At 41.1% G+C, this 26,843-nt stretch overlaps 1 protein-coding gene across 6 annotated transcripts; it reads right to left on the reverse strand.

Annotated features, from left to right (window-relative positions):
- Positions 1–3,530: 3,530 nt before the first annotated feature.
- LOC124601857 (protein UXT homolog) lies at positions 3,531–26,843 on the reverse strand. Of its 6 annotated transcripts, none has more exons than XM_047136282.1 (3): positions 26,729–26,843; positions 6,825–6,937; positions 3,531–4,069 (listed from the first exon to the last, which is right to left on the reverse strand). In XM_047136282.1, exons 2-3 carry the CDS (start codon positions 6,869–6,871, stop codon positions 3,616–3,618), a joined length of 501 nt encoding a protein of 166 aa, XP_046992238.1. In that variant the 5' UTR covers positions 6,872–6,937; positions 26,729–26,843; the 3' UTR covers positions 3,531–3,615. The 6 variants fall into 6 exon arrangements, with proteins under 6 accessions (XP_046992238.1, XP_046992234.1, XP_046992237.1 ...); XM_047136278.1 differs by lacking the exon at positions 26,729–26,843 and adding an exon at positions 26,614–26,697; XM_047136281.1 differs by lacking the exon at positions 26,729–26,843 and adding an exon at positions 26,610–26,677.

Raw genomic sequence — 26,843 nt, forward strand, 5'->3', positions numbered from 1 at the left:
GCTGAACCCAAGGAACTGTCAATGTGCTTGCATTTAAAAGCTACATAACCTGCACAACATTTCAGTCCATCTTGGGATTTGCAATCATCATTGATTGGTGGTTCATCATTAGGAAACTGCAACAGATCTAGTTCTTGTAGCCTGAAATTAGTATAATCCATATCAGCTGTCATATTTCTAGTTAAGTTAATAGACAATAAGGTATGATTATCTTTATGAAGCCCTGTTCAGCTTCTTCTGTTGGAGAAACATCTGACAGTACCTCATTGGCACCACCTATAACAGATGTATTTAATGGCAAGGGGATGTTGTCAGTATTTACAGCTAATATTGGAAGCTGCATTCTATTTCTCATTTCGAAAGGTGTTAGGCTGTTGTAAAATGTACACAGGCAATGGATTTCAGACAAAAAAAAAATCCAAAGAATCTTAGTTAAGCCTGAATGTCAAGACTTACAAGGCTCCCATATTCCAAGTGTAGATTTTACCAACATCATTCAACTCTTCTGAATGGCAGCAGGCATTGTTATTTCTTCACAATGCATGTTAGAACAAATCTCAAGGAAGCGTTTTAGTGTGTTGTATCTAATCTTTCGTAGGGGCACCACTGTTTTTAGAATTCCAAGTCTGCACTTGAATTGCTTCGTCCATTTCTGATGTGTTAGTCGGCAAGGAAAAGGATAGTTCTTTTTCCACAAGTAGGTACAAGTTTCAGTTAAGAAAGCTCTCAAGATGAGAGCTTTAGTGATATTGTTCGGGCCCCCCTTAACTCACTGTTTATTTTTAACAAGATCAAATCCTACCTGGTGTGAAATGCAGAGACAAAATGCTATTTACATGATCTCTAATTTGTTGTTTTATTGGAGAAGCAGCACATCTATTTACTTCTGCCACACACTTTGAACACTTGGGTTCAGAATCTTATTATTTCTTTTGAAAGTGTGGTTTTCCTTCCTCAGAAGTTGTATTTCAAATTTTAATCTGCCACTTTCCTCAAATCCTTGCATTATTTTTATTAGTTCTTTAAGAGCATGACACCCATTTGTGATGTAGTTCTCTGTCTTTTGGAAATCGATGATAAACAATGTCTGCAGTTTTCTGTGAAGCATTTTTGCATTCAGCAAGAGGACAATGATTTCTACTTTGCTCATACTACTACAAAACAGGCAGCAACAACATCAGCTGAAACTTGACTGAATTCTATTTATTTCAAGAGAGAGAGAGAGAGAGAGAGAGAGAGAGAGAGAGAGAGAGAGAGAGAGACCTGGAAATTTGGTTGCATTAACATATTAACAACTTGCTAGTAGTGTTCTCACTTTCCCCTTCAAGCTTCCCGTATTCCTAGTGACGTCACACCATTTCACCAGCAGTCTGCGTGGGACACCAATATGCCCCCCCCCCCGCCCCCCCCCCCCAAACACGTTGTTATTCTCGAAATCGCATTTCATTTGTTTCGTTGTTTGACCACTTGTAGCGCTAGTTGCAGCACTCAAAATATTTTTGGTTTAAATAACAAAACACTGCACCAGTAAAGTATTTTTACTTGTTTAGCAAAGTGCATTTCGAGAATTTATTCTCATTGTCAAGTGCAAATATTTACCTAAGTATTTTTTGTGATGTTTCACACACAAACCATGTGTATGCATGTGTCAACGAAACTGCAACTGTTGGAACAGTTTACATCACTGTTTGGGAAATCTCGGCTTCTGTTCAATGTCCTGATTGGCCCCTAGCGATTATTTCTTTTTTTGTTGTACTATCAGAATGTCCTGTCTGTGCGTTTTGAATGTACTATAGATTTAAATAAAAAAATGACAAACACAAATAGAAACATCATCTAGGTTGCAGGTTAAGAGTAACAATGGCAACTCACAAAGAAATAAAAATTACAATTAGGATTCTGTCCAATTCTCAAACTTTTGGCTGTCCCACAACATAGTGATGTCTAGTGGTACTGTTTGCAAGACATGTCCTTCACCGTATGGTAACATATTCTCACAATTAAGTTAGCCACTATATTATGATATTCTTAATTTGATTCTTTATTAATTTTCTGATTGTTTCACCTGAATATTGCCATCTTGTTTGCGACTGATCAGAATCTGATAACTTTTTGACCTGTTATTCTAACAGGGATGGAATTGCTTATTTCAACCTACTTGATAAATTATTAGCGCCACTCGTGCAAATAGAATATTGTAATGGGTTCAGTCAAGTAATATTTTTTGGAAGGCGGTTTTGTCTTTGTCTGTTACCTTTATTAAAAAAAATCAGCATAAATATTTATATATACATACATAGCGGCATTGTATGATAATTCATATTGTCAATTTGTTCAAACCCAATAGCAGCTTGTGCTGTGGTAGGAATTAATGGCATTTCCTCCAGTGCATGATGAAATTGTCAAATTTTAATCAAAGCCATAGCTTATTGTCATGGCTAGGTAGTAGTTTCTTGCCTATGCCATGTGCACTCACGCTGTGCGACTCAAATGTCACGTAATTGTTGGGAAAAGCTCGATACAGTATCGAGCGCCACAGCATATTGGGTAATCCTGAGCCCATTTGAATGGCAGTACTGTTTGCCTGATACTAGTGTACAGTATCTTAAAACCGGAAAGTGATGCCTAGATTGCAAGGGCTGTAGATCAGCACATATGCAACCATCACACAAAATATTTACATATGGGAATAATTTCATGAAAAGCATCGTTTTAAGTGTGAATGAATACATAACTGATGCAATATTTCATTATTTAAATAATGAATGACACAGTTGCAAGCTTTCCAAAGACATCTATTAAGATGAATGAAATTAAGTCAAATGTTTGTACTTTCCTGACAGTTAACCAGTTTCAGTTACATCAGTCGGTAAAAATAGATAAAATTCTGATAACCTTTATTGGATAATAAGCCCCTGACAAGTTTTTTCACACCTATTATGTACATAAATCATTAATAAACTAAAAAAATGCAAGGGAGGGATCATGCATGTAACTTTTACTGCTTAAAAAAAATGATTTCCCACATTTACACATTTTTTTTTAAATCTGTTGAAAAGTGTAAAAGCATGGTTTCACTGTACTTAAAAAAATGTGTAGTCTTCATCTATGTAAACTTTAATTAGAGCATCATGTAAAAGTTTTAAGTAAACTGGTCAGAAACATTTAAATTTTTGCTAATTTCATTTCCCCTTTACGTAGCATATGTCTACAAACAATATGCACTGAAACTATGTAGCCTCGTCTATCTGAATGTTTATTAGAGCGTCATGCAAAAATTTCAAGTAAATATGTCAAGAACTTTTGGAGAATTTTGCTAATAATGTTTCTCTTTGTATATCTGAACGTTTATTAGGGCATGTGTCTAGCAGTAAGTCCATCAATGACTTTTTGATATTTTTAGTAACATCATCAAATTACAACTTGTCTTTGTGGGGCATTTAGGTTACATTACCATATAAGGCCAGTTCATAAAGGCATCAAATGTGACTACTTTCACTTCGCTTTACAGCTATAATAAAACCACAAAATTAATCAAGTAAAATAATATAATTGTACAAAAGTATACCACAATAAGTTAAAAGTCAATCTGTAACAGGCCATGTAGTAACAATATTACTTTGCACTTCCACTCTCTGACTGGAGTTGATGCAGACCTCCAAGCACCATTTTAATCATTGCTTTGGTTTGAGCACTATCTTTCTTCAGTTTGTTGCTTTGTTGACACAGCAATTCCAATCTTCTGTCAATAAATTTTTGAGCTTCATCCAGTGTAAATTCCAAATAATGTCCCAAACCAATATCTATGAACATAGTTTTTGGATCAGATACATTTGCTTGCACATAAAAGTTGCATCCCAAATTCATTTTCGCCTTAAATCCATCCTTAACCATGTCAGCCTCTTTCAGTGTTTGAATAGTGTTCTTAAGCTGAATATATTCAGCTATTTCTGTGGTAACATGATCTTGCCGTGCATGCACTTTCTTCAGGTCTTCTTTAAGAACATCATTTATGAATGCTTCGTATTTTAGCACTTTCTCTGGTAGCTGTAAATCACTTTCAAATTGCCTGAAAATAAAAAAGTTATTAATAAAATTTTGCATGTTTCATGCTTATTCTTGTAGATACAATTAATGAGATATTGATTTATCAGAAACAGTAAAAAAAGAACTGTCCAGATAACCAAGCACTCAAAAGTGCCCATTTTTGGTAGAAAAGATGGCATATGTCCCTTGATTATTGATAGGGGGTGCTGTACCTGCCAGCCTGGATGTGGATTTTTAGATTGTTTTCCATGTACACCTAGATAAGTGCCAGCCAGTTTCCAACAGTTCTTGACCTTGAGATTATGCTGGGTATGGACAGAGGGGGTACATGGAGTCTTCCCTGGGAGGATGTTGTCAAGGCCGTGAACTGGATGATGATATGACAATCAAGTGAAGGAAGGCCAACTTGCAAGTTGTTATTATATTTTATTGTGGACACACTGTGTGTATGTGACAAATGGATTACTCTATCTCCAACATTGTTTTGTTTTATGGTTTTTCACTTATTGTTATTCCAAGAATGTACCAATGAGTATTGGGGAAAACTGTTGCTGCTAAACTCTATTCATCAAAAGAATAATCCTGATGTAAAATACACATGGACAGCAATTGGTCAACAGACATAGAACATTCATGGGTGTTGTTATGCCACTGGATGTAGGCTGTGATTACGTGTTAGATATTTATGTTATACTACCACTAATGATTATATAACTAAACACTCCTGTACAGGAATATCACCACTTACAAACTGAGAAATGTTGAGCAGTCCACTGACACATACAAATATTGATTTTGAGTTGAGTGGACCCAAGGGCTGGACATAGAAGGCACGAAGGGTGAGGATACCATCACTAGAGGGGACGACATTGTTGTAGCCATAGCAAACGTCCTCATATGTACAAGATGAAAGATCACATTTCTTCTTGGCCTTCTGATATATGAGTCGGTCAAGAGTTCCGTATTCTTCAATTTTCTTTTCTCTTTGTCTCTTTGGAAGATGGCACAATCTGGTGAACAGAGGGAATGGTGCTTCCCAGCTTCCCACAGTTGACACAAGGAGGGAAAGGGGGGAGCAGGGGGGTGCAAGGAGCATTTGTATGCAACTGATGTCTACAATTTCCACAAATGAGAGTGGCATTACAATGCAAAGATATGTGCCCAAATCTCATTAATTTGAAACACCGCACTGGAAGAGGAACATACAGTTTCACACTGCATGTACACGCCATGACCTTGACCTTTTCAGGCAACGAGACATCTAAGATCGATCAAGATTAAGGCCCCAATACCACTGCTATTGTCCTTTGGCCCCAACAGACATGATGGACGAAATGCACATTGTGTCAGTCCGTAACTTGTCATTGGTCAATAGAAAGAGGTTATGGCGGAGGATGATACATTGTACCAAAATGAGATTGTTGTGGGGGGTGCTGGAGGAATGTCACTCAGCTTGCCAAAGGTGAGTAGCAACTGAGAAGCAGATGACATTTTAATCAGAACTGAAACACTTTTCTATTTCAAAATCGCTTCCTCAGATGTACACTCAAGTTGCTCAAAAAAAAGTAATAGTTTTGTGGTCAAAAAGAAATCTCTATCAGTCCTAGAGCAAACTAAGTGTTGTAAGGAATATTTGCCCCCTGTCTCTTAGCCCTATATTCCTCCCACAGTGTAGCCAGGAAAGGAAATGTGAAACTACATCTCTCTGCATTGTAGCAGTCTTTCACTTCAGAAGAGACTGCTGGGGACTGTGTAGCTTCCAGCAGGAAAAATTCTGATCTGCTTCATCTGCAAGACATCCACATTGCTGCCACCCACTCCAAATGCGGGCTCTTCCCATGGGTGTCATCTAGCCACAACAACAGCAACCTGGGTGGTCCCCTTACCTGGATTCCCCATGCCCAACGATGACATGTAAATACTTCTTGGTATATGGTGGGAGTTTGAGCTCAGGCATTGATAGCGCCATCTTGGTTCTGACGTCCTAGCTGAAGGACGCATATAGATCACGGTCTGTACGTAATGTAACTATATGTAGTGTAATTATAATTTTTGTTAAATATATATGTCAGCATCCAATGTAGCTTGTATTTTTGTTAGTAGAACGAAAGTACCTTCCCTGCCCCTTTTTAATTATGTAACAATTAAATGTTGCCCTGGTCATTTTGTGTAAGTGCATTGTTGAAGCAACGCTATTGGTGTTAAAATGATAAAAACTTTCTTAAGAGTCATTTTATTCTGAACGTACTGAAAGGATTTAATCTCAATAAATAGAAAACAGCATCTTATAATATTTTACATTTCATTTTAGGCCCGAGGTACAGTTTTATTAAAAACAATTATTTCTACTGTATACGCTGCCATTGCACATAGGCGGCTATACTGGAGCATCAAGCTTCACAGAGAAAAATAAATAATTAATTGAGTTTTGTGTTTAATTTGCTTATCGCGCAACATTAAAGAAAGATATTTTTTTTTTAATCCATCACAAGACGGATGTCTTCATGTTGGAATATGTATGAGATTTCTGCCGATAGCACCCTGAGAAAAATTAGCCGTGGCTTTTAACAAACACAAAAGCGGTTTTTTAACAAAACATTTCATTCCAAATTTAACATACTATTTTATTTCATTCACTTTTCAAAAAGGTACATGATAACATGTTTCGGAAATCACATATTAAGGAAAGTGGCTGTCTACTCTTATTTTCTAAAGTCTTGAGTTGTTCATTCATATATAAGTAAATATTCTCTAATATAACCAAAAATAATACCTACATTTTTGCAGGGTGTGTGTTTGGGCAGAAGAGCTCTTTTAAATGCATATAGATATTATTCTTCTAACTGATTGCAATGCACAATTCTCCAGCCTCTTGGTTCCAGGAAGCTGCCTGGAAGAAGAAATTTAATAAACATGTAATGGATGTGTGAAGATTAACCAAGCAGGTATGTGCTACATGCCATTAAAGCTGAGAAATCAAACTGCCATAACAGAACTAAAAATTCAAAGCTAACATGTAACCAGGTACTAGATGAAATGATGAGAACTCCAGTAACACAACAGGATTTTGCAGAACCGAAGGCCATTAATTTAAGCCCTCTATCACTATCTAGCAATGGCAACAAAACTGGTATTTGAGGATAAAATGTGGCATTATCTGTGAACAACCATTGGAATCAGCTCTGTGGTAGTAGGAACTTCCAAATGCAAATGCGCTCCTGAAATAAACATCATTGGAAACTAGTTCTAGATCTCACCTCAAATTCTCTTCCTCCCTCCCATACTTAATGATGGATTAATAGCATGTGTCTCCCTCTTTTATGGACAATTTAGAGACTTTTGTATTTCACGTAATTCTCTGCCCTTTAATTGTTTTTTTTTTTTTAAATCTCTTATAACTACCTATTGAGATTGAAGTTGTCAGTTTTTTAAGAAACCCTAGAAGCTTTTATGCTTTCAAAGAAAGGAAGATTAGTGTTTAATGTCCTATCAACAAAAACATCATTAGAGTAGGAGCACAAGCTTACATTTGGGGAAGGATAAGGAAGGAAATTGGCTGGTCCCTTTCAAAGCAACTATCCCAGCAACTGCGTTTAGAGTTTTAGGAAAACCTTTGGAAACCTAAAACTGGATGATCAGATAGGGATTTGAACATCATCCTCCCAAATGCAAATCCAGTGTGCTAACATTGCACCATCTTGTTCTTATGCCTCCATAGCTAAACATTGATGCTACAGTGAGAATGGTGCTGTAATATTAATTCACTGTTGTTTGTTTAAAGTTAATGGTAATTTATTATATAGTAATACACAATATATGTTTTCCTAGAGCTCAAATGGTTTTGCCTCTCAAGGCTTTTATATACTGTAATATTTAAATTTTTCTCATTCACATTAATGCACAAAAACTAATATCTGGGGATATCATTATTTTACTCTAAGTAAATTATTTGTTATGATGACTATGTGACAAGTTAAAACCTTGCATCAGACCACAATTCAGACATGAATCACAGCATTTTATAGGCAGTGCACAACCAACTACACAATCCAAGTACACACCCTAACTGACCCTGGAGAAGTCTGCCGCCATACGACACATTAAAAACCTCTATTTAATTAAGCTGTAGAACTAGTTGCACATTGAACACAATCTTAACAAGTACTGCACACTGGAAATGGAGAAATTCCTCTCACTAGAAGAGTAAACCATGCATCATATCAAACTATGTCCTACCTGAAAGGAATGAAAAGAATATATTCTTGTCTAAGTGGCAGGAAGAAAGAACAACAGGGCTGAATATACTTTACATGATGCAGTTTATTCAGCGTCACATCCAGCCAGTCTTCTTCCCCTGAAGCATGACTCTGTGTTTGCACAATTAGCCTCTAGGGAGATTGTACACTGAACCAAAAGATTTTCAGTACTTGTTTCCTTGGCCGCCACACCTATAATTTATGTTCCTTATTAGATCTATGCCTTGCACTCAGGGCAACTCCAACAGTTTTTTTTTTTTTTCAGGACAGTCAGAGCATTCTGCTGGATGCAGGTGTTGTATAGATTGAAAGACACTCAGGAGAGTTGGAGTAGGAGGGAACTTTCACTACCAAAATATATCTTATCTTCTCCCAAGCAGCTGCGGTCTCAGTGCAAAGATTGGTTTGATGTAGCTCTGCACGCTAGACAATCCTGTGCAAGCTTCACTGTTGCGTAACTTCTGCAACCTACATATACTGTATTTGAACCTGCTTACTGCAGCAGCACATCAAAAGTTTCTATTCTCTTCTTGTCCAAACTGCTTATTGTCCAAATTTCTCTTCCATACAAGGTGACAATTCTGCACAAACGCTGGAGAAAAGATGTTCTAACATTTACATTTATATTCAATGTTAACAATTTTTTCTTTTACAGATATGTTTTTCTTGCTATTGCCAGCATGGATTTTATATACTATCTACTTTGCCAACTGTCAGTTATTTTGCTGCCCAAATAGCAGCTCTCATTGACCACTTTTAATGTTGAATTGCCTAATCTAATCTAAGCATCACCTAATTTGATTCAGCTATGTTCTATTATGCTTGTTATACTCATGTTGATATTTTCAAGGTGCTGTCCACTCCCTTCAACTGCTCTTCCAAGCCCTTAGCCATCTCATACAGAATTACTATGTCATCAGCACTTCTTAATATTTTTACTTGTTCTCCCTGAACATTAATTCTCTTTCCACATTTCTCCTTGCTTTCCTTTACTGCGTGCTATCACATTGGGGCTGCAGTGACTACTACTAAGTGGTGGTAACCATCTTGCTGCTTGTCAGGAAGTGGTAGACTCCTAACCGGAGCATCCTAGGTTGGATAATGACAAAGAAGGATGGATGGTATTGTGAATGGCTGCAGGGAGACAATCGGTTTAAAGATAACAGTTCTTTATTATTCCATCAGATCTGGACAATTATTTGGGTGCTCCCTCATACAGGGCATCACTTAGTTTTCAATCAGCATGACATGTGTAGAAAACAGCCAGCAGTCTTTACACACAATTGGAAGGTAGATTGCTTGTACGGTGAATGCCGACTTGGTGGATGTTAAACTAAGTGGCACTGGCCAGAGTACTGGACATGGTTCCACTGAGAGAAAGGGACACCTAGCAGTGTCTTCTAGTTTCATTGTAGAAACCAGCGATTCCCCAGTCAAATTCAGACGACTGGCCAGAGAGCAGCAGCAGGTGGTTGGCAGACACCAACAGCACTGAACACTGTGGGGGCATTTCGTGGCTCAGTGGTGACGGTGGCAGTTGCGTCGTAAGTCCAGCATCTTCAAGCACAACATGCCCCAGCTGCACCAGTTATGACTGCCTGTATAACATTGTTCATCTTGCAGTGATGATCGACACTGGCAGAAGACACAACATAGCACTGCCATGCTGATGACCTAATCAGCTGGGTCCTCCTGAAATTGCCCAGCCACTGGAGTGATGACTGGCTGGCCCAAGTGAATTAAATACAGCACGTTGGACACTAACCATGCAGAAGAAATCATGTTTGTGTCTCACATGGTAGCATTTTGAACCAGGGCCAGTTGCTGGGGTTGCTGTGTCAGGCAGGTCAGTGGCTGTGTTTACTAGCAATGACTGCACCCTTATTAGGACTCTGTGCCATTACTATATAGATTGGATAACAGAGGGGTTGGCTACAGTCCTGTTCATTCCTGTGTTTGAGCCCCAGTCTGTCACACAGTTTTAATCTGCCAGGAAGTTTCAACTGTTGATTGTTCACTCTAAGGTCTTTTCTGTACAGCACATTAAGGTGACATTGGTCACATGTACAAAAGCAGCTTCTCTAGTGTGAAGATTAAACCCAGAACTGCCTCCCTCCACAAAAAGGGAAAATGTTGCAACATCCTGTATTGTACACAGCTGTATGGCAACACAAAATCATGGGACTCAAACAATGCTGAAACCAGCTCTCGTCTGGAAAAGGGACTGTTATGATACTCAGACTTCCTGGATATGACGTCCAACCAATCCCTCACCATACGGGAATGAAAGAAGTGGAATGTGGACCCTGGCCGGTAGTGGCAGTGAATGCTGCTAAGTGCTTTGCCATTGTCCAAGTGATTTTGTCAGATGGTGTCTGAAGACATTCCTGCATCAGCACCTCTGCTATAGGTGGCCAGTTGTTTGATCTGGCGGCTTTCCGGACTTGTGCTGAGCAAGTTGATAAGAGTACAGAAACAGTCATGACTGACACTCACACACACACTCTCTCTCTCTCTCTCTCTCTCTCTCTCTCTCATATTTTCATAGCCCAAGAGTGTAAGGCTTTCTGCTACTGGTTGGCATTTAAGTGGTTGTGCAGAGTAACACTGACTGTTCCACTAACATATAGGCTGCCTTCAAAGATGACTTAAGAACTTTGAGAAAGATACATCAGTTGCATGGGAGATCATGCTTATGATGCATTTCACCCAGTCCTCAATAGTGTCTTGGAGTCCAAAAATAACCAGTTGTTTGTACAAGGTGATATTCACTCCGCTGATGAGCCATTTTGTTATCTCCCTTTCAGAGACTGCTCAATATAGTAGATGGTCATGGAATTTGTAGCAGTGTCAAGATGTATGTGTTGCTAGTATTGAGAATACATGGCTCCTTAAACATCATGAAACATGCTAAAACTTTATCTTCAGGGTAGGTACATCAGCCCCATACCACTTTTGGGTGGATTTAAGACTCACACTAGAAGAAATGGTTTGGAAAAGGCATGTAGGAGCCTTTTAGTAAATGCCTTTTGTGGTGCTAAGAAGTAGTACACACTGTTATCTTTTTCTTGCACAGATTTTGACTGCAACAGTTTGAAGGTTTCTAATTAGGGCAGTACAGATGACTTATTTGAAAGCATATCCACTCCTCCTTTGCTCCTATGCCCCATAAGGTCATCTTTGCAGGGAAGGCTATAGTCCCTTAATCTAGTGTCAATTGCATCAAGTTTCATTTTAAGTTTGCTTTATGGTGTGCATGACTGTTGGGTAGCAGATAACTGGGACAGCTACCTCTTCTGCTGAAACTGTCATACAGTCTAATGCCTATAGCTAGTTGTTTGGTGGTAAAATGCCCATTTCAAGTACACAGATTTGTTATAATAAATGCAGATTCTGTTTCAGCATTTATTAATGACGCATCCATATATACATTAATTACAGCAAAAAGTTCTTCCCTTCACTGTGGAGCCATACATACGAGAGGCGTTCAGAAAGTAAGCTCCGATCGGTCGCGAAATGGAAACGACTATGAAAATCCGATAAAGCTTTGCACAGATGTGTTGGGTAGTGTCTCTAGTATAACCCCAGTTAGCATCACGTCGCTCTTCTCATTTCTGAGCTCGCAGTGAGTGCGTAAAGATGTCTAGAAAATAGTGTCTGCCGCCAAGTACGAGGCCCTGGTGAGAAATTTCGCCTGAAGCTATGCAGCTAACATTACATAACTGTCGTGCTGTTTCTTCTTCAAGACAATTCTCAGCCGCATTCTGCAGGGGCAATGAAGATGCTCCTGCATCGTTTTCAAATGGAAATGTGAGATTACCCACAATACAGTCCGCAATTGTCTCCCCCTGAGTTTCATCTCTGGTCACATGAACCGCTGTCTTTGAAGACAACATTTTGACACAGACAACGAGGTGTAGGCCAGCGTGGAGAATTGGCGGAAAGCACTGGCGGCTGCCTTCTATGATGAGGCTATTGAAAAGTTGGTACAACGCTATGACAAAAGCCTAAGTCAGAACGGCGACTACGTAGAGAAGTATCTGAAAGGTGTAGCTAATTGTTACAAGTAAAACATTTCTGATGTTCACTGTGGTTTCAATTTGGCAATCAATCGGAGCTTACTTTCTGAACAGGCCTCGTACAATTAAAAAACCTTCTAGCAAGTCTCTTGCGATGGGGTCCTGCCATGCAGGTTCTAAGATCACATGCCAACAGGAATTCTGACTGATCAGTGCTAATAAACTTACAAAGAGTGTTGAACAAAAAACTTACAAAACTCCTTGCAGGCAACAGCCTAGCTGTCAATGACACCTTTTAGGAAGCCATCACATAATTTACAGCAAATCTGACTCTGTTTGAAATGAGCTTTAGGACTGGGGTATCAGTAGGTTTAAAAAGGATCCTCCCTGTACCTCAACACGGACCTGAGCATATGGATATTACGAGGGCTATCCACAAAGTACATTATGTTTTGGAATTAAAAATAAATAATGTATTGGAAATTTTTTTTATTACATACAGATGAAAGCCACACTTAAATACTACTTTTCTACATGGTTGCCATTTAAATTATGGCACTTATCGTAGCGATGGACGAGCTTGGAAATTCCTTCGTCGTAAAATTTGGCCGCCTGCGCCTTCAACCACGTGGTTACCTCTTCTTGAAGCTGTGCGTCGTCATCAAAACGCTGCATAGCCAACCACCTCTTCATTGCTGGGAATAAGTGGAAGTTGCTCGGTGCCAGGTCGGGACTGTATGGTGCATGAGGAAACAACTCCCACTTAAAAGATTCGAGAACTTCACGAGTGGCATTTGCCATGTGGGCCCGGGCGTTGTCGTGAATCAGCAAGATCTTTGAGCCCAACTTTCCCCTGCGCTTGTTTTGTATTGCTCTTATGAGGTTGTGCAGAGTTTGGCAATACCTTTGAGAGTTTATTGTAGTGCCTCTTTCCAGGAAATCCACAAAAATCACACCTTTTCTGTCCCAAAAGACAGTCGCCATCACCTTCCTTGCCGACATTGTCTGCATGCATTTCTTGGGTTTTTGGGGGGAATTTGTGTGCCCCCACTGCATTGACTGCAATTTTGTCTCGCAGTTCACATGCTTAACCCATGTTTCGTCACCAGTAACGAGGCGATCGAGTAATGAGTCGCCATCTTTCTCGTAAGCGTCCAAAAATGTTAACGCTGCAGCCATTCGCTGATTTTTGTGAATCTCTGTCAAGGTTTTTGGTATCCATCTTGCACAAAACTTGTGGTAACCAAGCTTTTCGGTAAATGTTTCGTGCAACAAACTTCGTGAAATTTGTGGAAAACTCATAGAGAGTTCCATTATTGTGAAATTACAGTTTTCATGGACCGCGGTATCGACTTTTTCGACAAGTTCGGCAGTCACTATGCTGGGTCTTCCACTTCGCTCTTCGTCATGAACATTTAGTTCAGCCATTTTTAAATTTTATGACCCACTGATGCACTCCACCTTCAGTGATTATGTTGTCCCCATACACTTCACAAAGCTGCCGATAGATTTCTATCGGTGTACAGTTTTTTGCAATCAGAAACCTTATTACAGCACACACTTCACACTTCGCGGCATTTTCAATTAACGCCGACATTTCAAACTGTCACAGTAATTCAACGGAGTACAGCACGAACCTCTCACTAGCACACGGCAGGATGCCGACTGAACGGCGGAATGCCATGACACCAAGATGGCCGCGCTAGCCCCACCCTTAACGGACACAAACGAAAACGTAATGTACTTTATGGATAGCCCTCTTACATTGCAACACGAAAGCCACCTTAAAGGTTAGATTTTTCATTGTGTTTAAACTGATCCTTCCACCAAGTTGGTGAACTAAAATGAATAGTTCCCTCAGACAGATTATATACTCTGCTGTGTCTGCTGAAATATCAGATTCCACCAAGTGAAGTGAGCTGAGTCAACTGATAGTTGGTTGGTTGATTGGGGTTGAAGGGACAAAACAGCAAGATCATCAGTCCCTTGTTTCAAATGGGGTCCATTCAGACGGATTGACATCTCAGAAAAGTCAAAACGATAAAAGGTAAAAGGCTAAAAAACGTAAAAATGCAGTTGTGTTGTCAATGGTGAAAACAAAATGAGGGAAGTCAACAAGTGAGCAGCCCCAAGGCTATGCTAGAGGCAGGAAATATCCCACCTCTGATGCAGTGCAGGCAAGACCACCTGCTATTCAAAAGTGTTCAACTGCTAGAATGTAAAAGTGCATATTGTAAAAGGAGACTAACCAAATCTAAAAAGTGATAAAAACAGAGTAAAAGGGAAAGAAAGAGGATCTTCGCCAGGGAGGGGAGTCAGGAATCTCCAAAAACAGCTTACAGTGGGAGACACCCCAACCCTCACCGCCTTGCCCCTACTCCAGAGTGAGATTAAAAATCTTAAAACTGAGAATAAAAACCACTTTCATGGAGGAAAGTGAGAACCAGTTCAACCATCTGGGAATATGTCTGCCAATATTAAAGGTAAAGTGCAGGGAAGTCTGTACTTAGTACGCAGAGCCAAAAGAAGGGGGCATTCCACTAAAATGTGGGCTACTGACTAGAAGGCTCCTCAACCACAACGTGGGGGTGGCTCATTACGCAAAAGAAAACCATGGGTCAACCTGGTATGGCCGATGCGGAGACGACACAGGGTGGTCGAGTCCTAAACTGATGAACTAAATCATCCAGGTTCGGCTTATAATACCACAGTTCTTCTAACACAATAACAGCAGCAGAGTAATTTATTTTGTTGCCACAAAAGGTAATAGCTAATTCATCTATCCTCTGTTGATTGTTGGGAACTAGGAACGCCAGCCGCAGGTCGTCAGGATAATTTCGGATATGGTCCCAGTTGGAATAAAAAAACTCCAACGCAGACATTAGCTGTAAACAATAACCTTTATTCAGAAAGTAACAGTACCCTTCCTCTTACAAAATGTCATATACACTCTATTTCTTACAACATATGTTACATATTTAACTTCACTCTGAACATCATCAGTTTTCTCAGGTTCATCACCAGCAATTTGTAATCCAATATAAAAAGGGTTAGTACCTTGAAACAAACGATTCTTTGCCTTACACTGGCTTTCCAAATCAGTCCATGATTTAACCTTGTCTATATCAGCACTCGTTTCTGGTTTAGAATAAGTTACAAACTTAAATCTATTCCTCCTACTATATTTACGCCATGGAACACCTGCAGAGCGCTCCGGATTAAGATCAAATGCACCGATTTTATTAGTACAAGCTATACGAACTTTCTCAAGAGCACCTTGATCCTCAAATATTTTCTTGTTAGCCCTTTCATCCAAAGTCAAACGTTCTATTGTAACATTAATTGTATACACATATGTGACTACTTTATTAATTATTACTGAAGCATATTTATTAGAAAAAAACTTGAATTCATCTGTAATATCATAAACTGACAAGCTCCCTGGAGCTCGTTTCATTGAGAAGTATTTCGATTCTTTTCAGGCAAATCGGTTGGTTGTCAGGTCTCTAAGCGAGTGTCATCTGAATTACAATGGCTGGGCGGGGCGCGTTGTACGGTGGTATAACAAGGCCTTTTGGTCCACGGAGGTGCGTAAGAAGCAGTTGTACCTTTATGGTGATACAAATATTGGCAAGTCGACCTTAATTGAAAAAATTATTTCTCGGAAGCAGCATGTGTATCTACCGTTTTGTTCTGAATTCGGATTTGGCGGGTATGATGCACGTGTTCATAATGTAATAGTCTTTGAAGAATTTGAATGGTCTAGGTGGAGGCAGTATGCTTCTACATTGAAGCGTATTGCTGAGGGAAGACCAGTAACTGTAATCCTTAATCACATGAAGTTTATTGGACAGGGAGAAGATAGCCTCCCAAGAGTTGGCCCATGATTGAGCAAAGTGGGATTTGATGTGAAGCCGTGAATCTGCCACAGAAGGGGTTACAGAGAAGGCGGTTAAGTGACTGATCTCCTAGCCAAATGAACTGGGATACCCACATGGCCAGGGAACCAAAGGAAGGCAATGGAACAAGCAGCATGGTGAAGATCAGCAAGACTGTCATGGATGGCTGAGACCAAGGGATGGTAGGAAAAACACCGGTCAATAGCCTGAAGACCACTCATTGAGTCCGTACATAACAAAACGGGGTTGAGTTGGGACCGTGAAATAAAGGTAAGGGCCTGGGAAATTGCCATCAGTTCCGCAGTAGTTGGCAGGAGATGATTTTCCATGCCAACAGAGGACTTGAAGGCATATCCCACACGATCAGCTTATTTAGAGCCATCAGTGTAAAAAAACAACAGCATCCCAAAACTCCCATAAAATTCAGCAGAAAAAACAACGGAACACCATCGAGGGAACAGAATCTTTCGGACCTCAGCAGAGATCCATCCGAATCCAGGGCCGAGGAACTAACCGGGGGGGGAGTGGGAGGGGGGGAGGGGGTTGGGGAGGAAACAAGGGAGACAGAACAAAGAAGGAAGCTGAAAATCATGGCAAAGAGATGCAAGATGGAGCCCAACCGGTAAACCCACCCGAGGGCAGGAATCAGGAGGGCGACGTCCCTGGTCTAGGAACAGGATAGAATAGGAAGGATGAGTGGGGGAGGAACAAACAGTAATTGCATAAGAAACCAGAAGCTGGGACTGCTGAACAGAAAAGGGGGGGCGGGGGGGGGGGGGGGGGATCCCAGCTTGAACCAGGAGACTATCAACAGAGCTAGTAGGGAAGGTATCGGTGGCCAAACGGATACCATGATGGTGGACCAGATCCAGGAGGTGCACTGTGGAAGGAGCAGCCGAACCATAAACTTGACAACCATAGTCCAAGCAAGACAGCACTAATGTCCGATAAAGGCAGAGAAGGGTGTTGTGGTTCGCAGCCCAAGAGGTGTGGGCAAGGAAGCGAAGGACATTGAGTTTACCGAAACATCCTACCTTCAGAAGTCTGATATGAGGCAGCCAAGTGAGCTTGTTGTCGAAAAGAAGACAAAGGAAATGAAATGTGGCATCACAGGTTGTTGTGCATCGAGGTAGAGCTCCGGATCGGGGTGGACCGTAGTACGACGACAGAAGTGGACCACCCACGATTTTAAAGGAGAGAATTGAAACCCGTATGAGAGGGTCCATGCAGAGGCACATCGTATAGCTCCCTGGAGCTGTCACTCTGCACAGGCCATCGAAGAGGAACTAACCCAAATGCAGAAATCATCCACATACAGAGCAGGGGTGACCAAAGGACCGACGGCTGCTGCAAGTCCATCTATACCAATGAGAAAAAGAAGTACACTCAATACAGAACCCTGTGGGATGCCATTCTCCTGGGTCCATGGAGAACCAAAAACAGTACCAACCCGAACCCTAAACGACCAATGGAACAGGAACTGGTGGATAAAAATCTGGAGTGGGCCCCGAAGACCCCCCTCATGAAATGTAAGTAAGATGTGATGGCGCCAAGCCATGTCAAAGGCCTTGCGAAGGTCGAAAAATACTGCAACCAAATGGCGGCGCCGGGAAAAGGCCTGCCAAACTGTGGTTTCCAGTCGAAGTAAATGATCGATAGGAGACTGTCCCTCTCGGAAGCTACACTGGTAAGGGGACAATACGAGATCCCGAGATTCGAGGACCCAACTGAGCCGACGGGCTACCATCTGTTAAAGTAACTTGCAAACAATGTTTGTCAGACTAATTGGCTGACATCTTTCGACAAACAGGGGGTTAACCAGGCTTAAGGATGGGTACCATGATACTTTCCCTCCATTGAGAAGGGATGTCACCCTGGAGCCAAATACGGTTAAACACCCAGTGAAGATGTTGTCCTTGTGGAGCACTGAGATGTTGAAGGAATTGGTTATGGATGGAGTCTGGGCCAGGGGCTGTATCATGAGGAGAAGAAAGTGCGGAAAGAAGTTCCCATTCAGTAAAAGGTTCGCTGCAAGATTCTGACTGACAAGGGGTAAAACATAAGGTGAAAGCTTCAGCCTTCTGTTCCTGGTGAAGGAAAGCAGCTGGATAGGAGGTTGATGCTGATGCTGTTGCAAAATGGGTCACAAGATGTTCTGTGAGAATCAACGGGTTCATGCAAAGGCCATCCGGGAGGGCAAGGCCCGGCAGGGTAGACTGTCGATGGCAACCTTGGAGAGAGGGAAGTATAGCTCATACCCATGACATAGGGACTGTAGAACTGAGGGAAGAAACAAAGCATTCCCAACACACCCGTTTCCTCCGTTTGATTAAGTAATGGGCTTTGGCGTGAAGGCGTTTAAAGGTAATAAGATTGACAGCGGATGGGTACCTCATAAGGCGTTGCAAAGCTCGATGGCAATCACGGATGGCAGCAGCAATGGCCAGATTCCACCATGGGACTTGGCAGTGGCGAAATGGTCTGGATGAGTGTGGGATAGCAAGGGCAGCGGCACAAACAATCACATAAGATACGTCACGGAGGACATCATCAATACATCCCGACAAAGAGGGAGAAAGAATGACCTGTGCAGTGTATAGAGGCCAATCGGTGCATTGGAAAGACCAACAAGGTAACCTGTCCATTGGGGAGTGGGAAGGGAGCGAGAGAATCAACGGGGTCACTATCACAAAGGTCATTGTGTGGTGATCAGTGGAATGAAGGGAGGAGGGAGGGAGATGAAAGAGAAAGATCAATGGCAGAAATGGTGCCATGACCGGCACTGAAATGAGTAGGGGAGTCATCATTAAGAAGGCACAAGTCGTGGTCTGCAAGAAACTGCGTCTATGAGAAGACCCCGACTAGATGGAAATGCACTGCCCCGCGAGGGATGATGAGCATTAAAATTCCTGAGGAGGAGGAAGGGAGGAGGAAGTTGCTGAAGAAGGGCAGTTAAGGCAGCAGGTGTAAGAGTCCTGTCAGGAGGGAGATAAAGATTGCAAACCGTGACCTCAGAGTCCATGTGGACCCTAACAGCAACCTCTTCTAATTTAGTTTGAAGAGGAATCCATGTGCTAGCAACATCCATATCGACCAATGTACAAACGCCACCAGAGGCCTGCAGGGGGCCGATCCAATTTCGACAGAAAGCACAGAACCCACGAAGGGGCGGTGAGTGATTATCAGTAAAATGAGATTCCTGTAGAACCACACAAGCTGCAGAAAAAAACGAAATAAGGGATTTCAACTCCGGAATGTGATTGTAATATCCATTACAATTCAATTGGATAAGCACAGAATGATGATTGAAATGGGGGGTGAACAGGCTAAAGCCAGTCATGCCGCTGGGTCACAACCTGTCACCGACAAGGAGGGGGCGACATCCATGAACAACAGGTCAGAGTCAGGTTGCGAAGGTGGGGACGGGACCTCTGGCAACACCAGAGGCTCCTTGTCCTGGGACTTATGTTTCTTCTTCTTTTCTGTTTGAGATCGAGGAGGGCTGTGTGGCAAAAAGGAACCAGCTGCAGCGAGATCTGGAACAGAAAGAGGTCGGGCGACCTGGGGGCCCACAGACCATGGTTTTGTGGTTGTCATGTGGCAGCAGACCTTTGGCCTTGAAGGTGCCAGGGCGGGGGAACCCTGGAGGGGCACTCTTGATCGACAGACATTGAAGAAGTGGGACACTTCTCTGGCTGGGGAGGGGGAGCGGTGCCCGGAGGGAGAGGGTGTGGTAGCTGCAGGGGAAGAGGGGGGGGGGGGAGGAGAGGGGTTTGGGACTGGGGTAAGAAAGGGTGAGGATGGGGTGAAGATTTAACTAATGCATAGCTAGATGTCATGGACACAGGATGAAGACGTGCATACTTCTTATGAGCTTTAGTGTAGGTTAGACAATCAAGGGACTTATACTCCTGTATCTTCTTATAAACTGGGCAATCCGGTGAATGTGGAGAATGATTGCCATGACAATTAACACACACACAGGAGGGGGAATGAACGTCAACAGTCACCACAGAGAGAGGCCTGCGAACAGCAGGAAGACATATGGCCAAAACGCAAGCACTTAAAACATCTCATAGGTTGAAATGGCTCTGAGCACTATGGGACTTAGCTGCTAAGGTCATCAGTCCCCTAGAACTTAGAACTAATTAAACCTAAATAACCTAAGGACATCACACACATCCATGCCCAAGGCAGGATTCAAACCTGCGACCGTAGTGGTCGCGCAGTTCCAGACTGTAGCGCCTAGAACTGCTCGGCCACCCCGGCCGGCCATCTCATAGATGGTGGAATGTACGGCTTCATGTCACATCGATAAACCATAATCTTGACCTTCTCAGGGAGTGTATCCGCTTCAAAGGCCAGGATAAAAGCACCAGTATCAATGCGATTGTCTTTCAGACCCTTCCGAACACGCCGAACAAAGTGAAAACCCCCCTCCGAGATTGTCCCTAAGTTCCTCATCAGTTTGAAGGATGAGGTCCCTGTGAAAAATTACACCTTGAACCATATTCAAAGACTGGTGGGGGGGGGGGGGGGGGGTAATGGACACAGGAATTGTGCCAGGATAGTTACAGGTACAAAGGGCTGCAGACTTGGCAGCTGAAGCAGTTTTGATCAACAACGAACCCGACCGCATCTTGCTCAGAGAGTCTACTTCGCCAAACTTGTCCTTCATGTGTTCCACAAAAAATAAAGGTTTGGTATTGGTGAAAGTATCCCCATCAGTCCTGGTGCAAACCAGATAGTGGGGGTAAGGTTTCGCCCCTAGCTGACGAGCCCGACCCTCCTCCCAGGGGGTAGCCATGAAAGGGAAGGCTGAAGGGGCAGAAGAAGCAGCACTAAAAGAATCATTTCCATGCAAAGAGACGGCCGTAAATGAACAGCCAGAGTTCTGGACCCGTATGCGTTTCATTTGCATAGCGTCCGCCCTGATACTACCACCCACTCCGATCAGGGGCTCTCCCCAAGGGCACCACCCAGCCACAGCAAGGGCCGTCTGGCATGGCAGCCATTTCCGGGAGTTCCGATGCTCCAGGACGACAAGCAACCACTCCTAGGCTTACATGAGGAGGTCACAGCTCAGATATCAGAAGTGTGATTCCTATGTTTTCAGGGGGCTCAACTGAAAGGGTACATGGCGACACCACCATATGGGCTGGCTACCGTGCTGGCTATGTACTCTAGCATCAGACCACGACGTGAAGGAAAAGGTGGAAGGAACTAGGAGGGCACACGACAGAGACACTCGGTAAGGTGCTCTTCCCCAAATGGCTCACACTACAGAACAGAAATTTAGTAATGGAGGTCAAACCCCAGAGGGGGACCAGAGAATGTCAAAAGGATGAGGTAATTACGCAACAAAACCAAATTGCAAAGCCAACATAACCAGGAGGATAGCAGGGCCAACATAAACGAGGACACCAAGAGAGGGAGAGGAGAGGGTGAAGGGGAAGGAGCAAGAACAGGAAAGGAGGGGAAGGGAAAGGAAATAAGGAAATGCAGCCCAGGAATGAAGGAAGGCTGCAATAGCTCAGGGCCCCGTGCTCGCCACACATGTACTCACAAAAGGACCGTGAGCCCCAGGGAGACGGGGGGGGGGGGGGGGGGGGAGTCAAATGACAGATTTGGACCTTAGTTTATGTTTTCTTTTTATTGCTTAACTTAGGGTGAGGATAGGAATTTCACTATTGTTTGGACACTATCAGAGTTGTCTGTTGTACCAATAGCTGCATTTAGATCCATAGAAGAAGATCAAACTGGTTCACAATTACAATTAGAGTCTGAAAAGTATTTGTCACTACTCAAAGTGACGCAACAGTTTTAAAAATGATGAATTGTTATGATGTATTTTACAGTTTCTAGTTCGATGAAAATGTCCTTCAGAGATGCATACAGACACTGCTGACAATCCACAATCATATCAAATACTTGAAATACATTCACAGTTTGCGAATATGATTATACAACATTTCTGAGGAAGAGAAATTTGTTAACATCGAGTATAGATATAAGTGTCAGGAAGTCTTTTCTGAAAGTATTTGTATGGAGTGTAGCCATGTATGGAAGTGAAACGTGGACTGTAACTAGTTTAGAAAAGAAGAGAATAGAAGCTTTCGAATGTGGTGCTACAGAAGAATGCTGAAGATTAAATGGGTAGATCATGTAACTAATGAGGAGGTACTGAATAAATTGGGGAGAAGAGAAATTTGTGGCACAACTTGACTAGAAGGAGGGATTGGTTGGTTGAACATGTTCTGAGGCATCAAGGGATCACCAATTTAGTACTGAAGGGCAGTGTGGAGGGTAAAAATCGTAGAGGGAGACAAAGAGATGAATACATTAAGCAGATTCAGAAGGATGTAGGTTGCAATAGTTACTTGGAGATGAAGCAGCTAGTACAGGATAGAGTAGCATGGAGGGCTGCATCAAACCAGTCTGTGGACTGAAGGCCACAACAGCAATGTAAAACAATAGCCCACAATGTACTAACTCCCTCATGAAGCTTGTTATGACTAACTTAAAACAACTGTTACAATGGAAGTCTTAAAAACATAATGCAAAAAGGAAAAGAGTGGGGAAGACCCCCTGCTATTTATATTTCTTTTGGCACAGAGAGAAGTAAATTAAGTGGTGTCACCTCATGTTCATTGACAAACAGGTACTTCTGCATATTTCACACTATAGTTGACAACATATGGCAAGAACTGTGATGCGTCAACATTTTTTTTAACACATTGTAGCAAGTTTTCCTTGGGAGATTGCCTCAAACAACAGAACCACAGTGCACCTGCTTAGTGCAGTAATTAATTTGGTGTAATCTCAGAGGTTTACAATTTTATATTCGTTTGTAGCATAAACCTCCCAAAAAGACTAACAAACCTGAGATAATATGGTATTGGCATAGACTTTCACAACAAACATTTAATACTGAAACAGAAAAAAATATCATGCCTGAGACCTACTCTCTTGTTGCAACTGGTTATGTCAGAAATCTAGCCATAATGATGTTAGGTATTTGTATTCGTATATTTATTGATCCATTCAATCACTCAATGTACATAAACTAGTCTTAACAACTTTTTGGCCTTGTGTCATGATAGTGACTGTCCAGATTCCTGTGCAATCCATTGATATTTTGTTTAATAAAACAGGGAAGTTCAAATATACATTTGATAGGGAGAGGCAGTATGTTTAATTTTTTAAATGTGGTTTACATGTTTCTCTTTGCTTTTTGTACAGGATTATTCTGACTGCCCTTTTCTCTGGTATAAATAATTTTCTTGATTCAGTGCTATGACCTTAAATCCATAGCATAGTACTGAATGGAAAAGAGCATAATACATGCAAGTCAATATGCTGGCGTTTAACTCATCCCTCACTGAGTGGAGCATAAAACACTTTGTTTAGCCTGGAACTAATCATGTCATTGTGGTTTTTTCATGAGAATATATCAGTGATTTCAATCCCTATGAATTTTATTTCTTTGCCAAATTCTACATTGCTACCACTTAGTGTCACTGTTGGAACTTAAGGAGTTCTGTCCTGAATGGTATGGAAGGTTAGGCATTTAGGAGTATTCTATTTGATGCAAGCCATTAGTCTAGTAGGGTTGTATTTCTAGTAATTGCTGACTGAAGAGTTTCATCTGTATTTGATATAAGGATATTAGTATCATCAGCGAACAGAAATGCCTTGCTAGTGGGTAGGGTGGAAGGGAGGTCATTTATATAAAGTAGAAATAACAAGGAACCTAGAACACAGCCCTGGGCACACTATGTTTTACGATGTGTAAATGAGTGCACACCATTTAGTGTTCCTGATTGGCTGACTTCTCGGTCTTTGCCATAGCTGCTGAGCCAGCCATGGGTAGTTGCCCTTTTCCCATAAGAATCCAACTTTTGCAGACGTATGTTGTGACTTACCATGCCAAAATCCTTGGTGGGGTCAAGAAACATACCTATAGCTGGGAATTTCTTGTCAACAAGATGTAGTATCAAGAAATTCATATATTGCATCGGTAGTGGTTTCATTTTCTTGGAAACCATACTAAGCACAAGAAAGAATGTTATTTTTTCTAATAAATGATTTTAGTCTGGCAACCACTGCATATCAAAATATTTTTTCTGAATAAAGACAGCACTGCAACTGGATGGGTGATGTTAGGATCTTCTTTAGATCCCCTTTTAAGTATGGGTATGACTTTTGCTATTTTAAGTTTTCTTGGGAATACTGCATCTGAAAATGAAGCAGCTCTTACATGAATCAGTGACTTACTAATAAGTTTGCTGCAACAATGCAGAAGAAAGAAAGGGATCATGTCTTCTCTTCCTGATGATTTTTTCTTGTTTTATTATAAATTAGCTTTTCTATACCTGCTCCCCATGTATGTGATAAAAACATTGTGTTGGTGAAGGGATTGAGGTCTGGTTGATGGGAGTAATTACTTTTTAGATGCTCTGTTTGTTTTTCTACAGCTCCAATAAAGTAGGAGTTACATTCCTGAGCTACTTCCTCTTGGTTAGTAATCACATTGCACTTACTTTAAGTTTAATATTACTAACACTATTACTATTCCTACTTGTTTTTGCATTAACTATATGCCACATGAATTTGCTTTTATTGTGTGAAAACTTCAGAAGGGTGTCATGTGTCGTTTTTTTAGCAGCATTCACCACATTTCTAAATATTCTTTTGTATGCAGTGAAATACTTGTTAAATTGTTCACTTTTGCCAAGGTTATTCTTGCTGAGGGAGAACAGCTCTCTCCTCCTCTTTGCTGAGGTTATAGTACCTGCTGTAACCCATTTGTAGGATACTCCGTTGTTACATATATTTTTCGTTTTTAAAGGGAAATAGCAATTGAAATAGTAGCAGAAAATGTTTAAAAAGATTTCAAAATTTTCATCTACTGATTGAGACTGCTATACAGTCTCCCAGTTTTCTCTATGCATGTGGTACAAAAAATTAAGTACATAGACAACAATTTCTGTTTTATGTTGTCATTTTTCTGGGTTGAGGTTTACTTCACAGAAAGACTGGCTGTATAATCAGTGCATTATTGTCATAAAATCCTAAATTTACAGACCTAACAGAACAAACCATGTTGCTAACCTCTTGGTCAAGGGCATTTTCACTTCGGTTGGTTACCCTAGTTGAGGACGTACACCTCATATCAAGTTTGTAACAGTTCATGAAATATTTAAAATTACACTGATCATCACATCCTGTAGTAAAACTGATATTAAAATCACCACAGATTATGACCCTTAAACGTTTCCTTTTTACTATTTTTTCTAATACTGGTGTCCAAGTGCTATAAAAGGAGCACAAGTGCCCAAAGGAAATCTATAAGCTCATATGAAATACACTGTTACATCTTTGATTTCGACACCTGACAATTCTATGTCTTTTTCTATGGAATGAGAGTTGCATATGCCCAGTGAAGAAGCTGCAACACTGTCTTTTACAAATATGCGGCTTCCTCCACCTTTGAAGACTTTCCTTGATAAGTTGATGCACTAGTTTGAATTGTAACACAACTGATTCCATTTTGGGAGACTTCATGTACTGTTCAGTAATACACAGTATTTGGGCATTTGAGAGTTGTCTGTTGACACTCGTTAAACGTTCTAGCTCATTCAGCTTACTATTAAATCCCTGCACATTATGAAAATAGATTCTTGGGGCAGAGTCATGTTTCACACCACTCAATGCATTTTCCATGAGAAAATTCTGGCACTGTTTCATTAATTATAAATGAATGTTTGGATTTTTTTTATAGCAGTGCTATATGCCAGAACTTTAACTGAAGTTGTTAAGTCTGATCTTTTTTAGGGGGGGAATAGCAAAAATCTTCCTTTGATGTTGGACGCCTTGCCTTAAATTAGCACTTACTGTGGCTGATGCGCTGGGTGCCATTGCTGTTGTTGGTACCTTCACTGCATGTCGTATAAAAGCATGCTGCGTGTTTTGCAATCGTATTTACAAATTCCAAAAAGTCTATTTACCGATTGTATTCATAGTAGATTACGCAACTGCTACCTTTGGGTCACCCCGGTGATCAGACTCGTAGATACCGACAATAAAGTAACCACATTCATAACCATTACGATAGTCTACTACACATCATGTGAAAGCAACGGTTCAATTACTGTTTATATTTCGATACTATTCTCTGATTGTTTTATTCTATCCTCTGATCATTTTACATGAGAGGACTTAAATATTGATATTTTAATGGGACGTTTTCACTAATCCCAAACGAAATAGTTAGAGTAGATCTGGAGTTCATTACTGGTACCAATATCGTGCCAACGTTTTTTTTTTTTTTTTTTTTTTTTTTTCCAATATAACCATTCGTAATATGAACCAACTGCCGCACTCACTTTCTTTGCGTGTTTAAGACATTTTAATATTATAAATTGGGTCTCCAACTACCCATCGAACAACTGATTGCACCAGAGCGTCCAAAGATTTTAAAATTAGTGTTAAGCCGCGTACGTACTCATTTTTGTGAAAACTTGTTTTGCAAGTTTTACAACTTTAGTGTGGTTGAAAATACTTTGATGAGCTGATGATCAAAGCAACTAAAAATTAACACGTTAATTATAAATCGAAAT

The sequence above is a fragment of the Schistocerca americana genome, chromosome 1 (assembly GCF_021461395.2).
Source record: "Schistocerca americana isolate TAMUIC-IGC-003095 chromosome 1, iqSchAmer2.1, whole genome shotgun sequence".
Classification (NCBI taxonomy): domain Eukaryota; kingdom Metazoa; phylum Arthropoda; class Insecta; order Orthoptera; family Acrididae; genus Schistocerca; species Schistocerca americana.

Coding starts and splice junctions, on each gene's coding strand:
- LOC124601857 (XM_047136282.1), bottom strand. CDS start 6,871: ATGCATTTAAAAGAGCTCTTCTGCCCAAACACACACCCTGCAAAAAT. Junction 4,070..6,824: donor AACACACACCCTGCAAAAAT/GTAGGTATTATT, acceptor TTTTATTTTCAG/GCAATTTGAAAGTGATTTAC.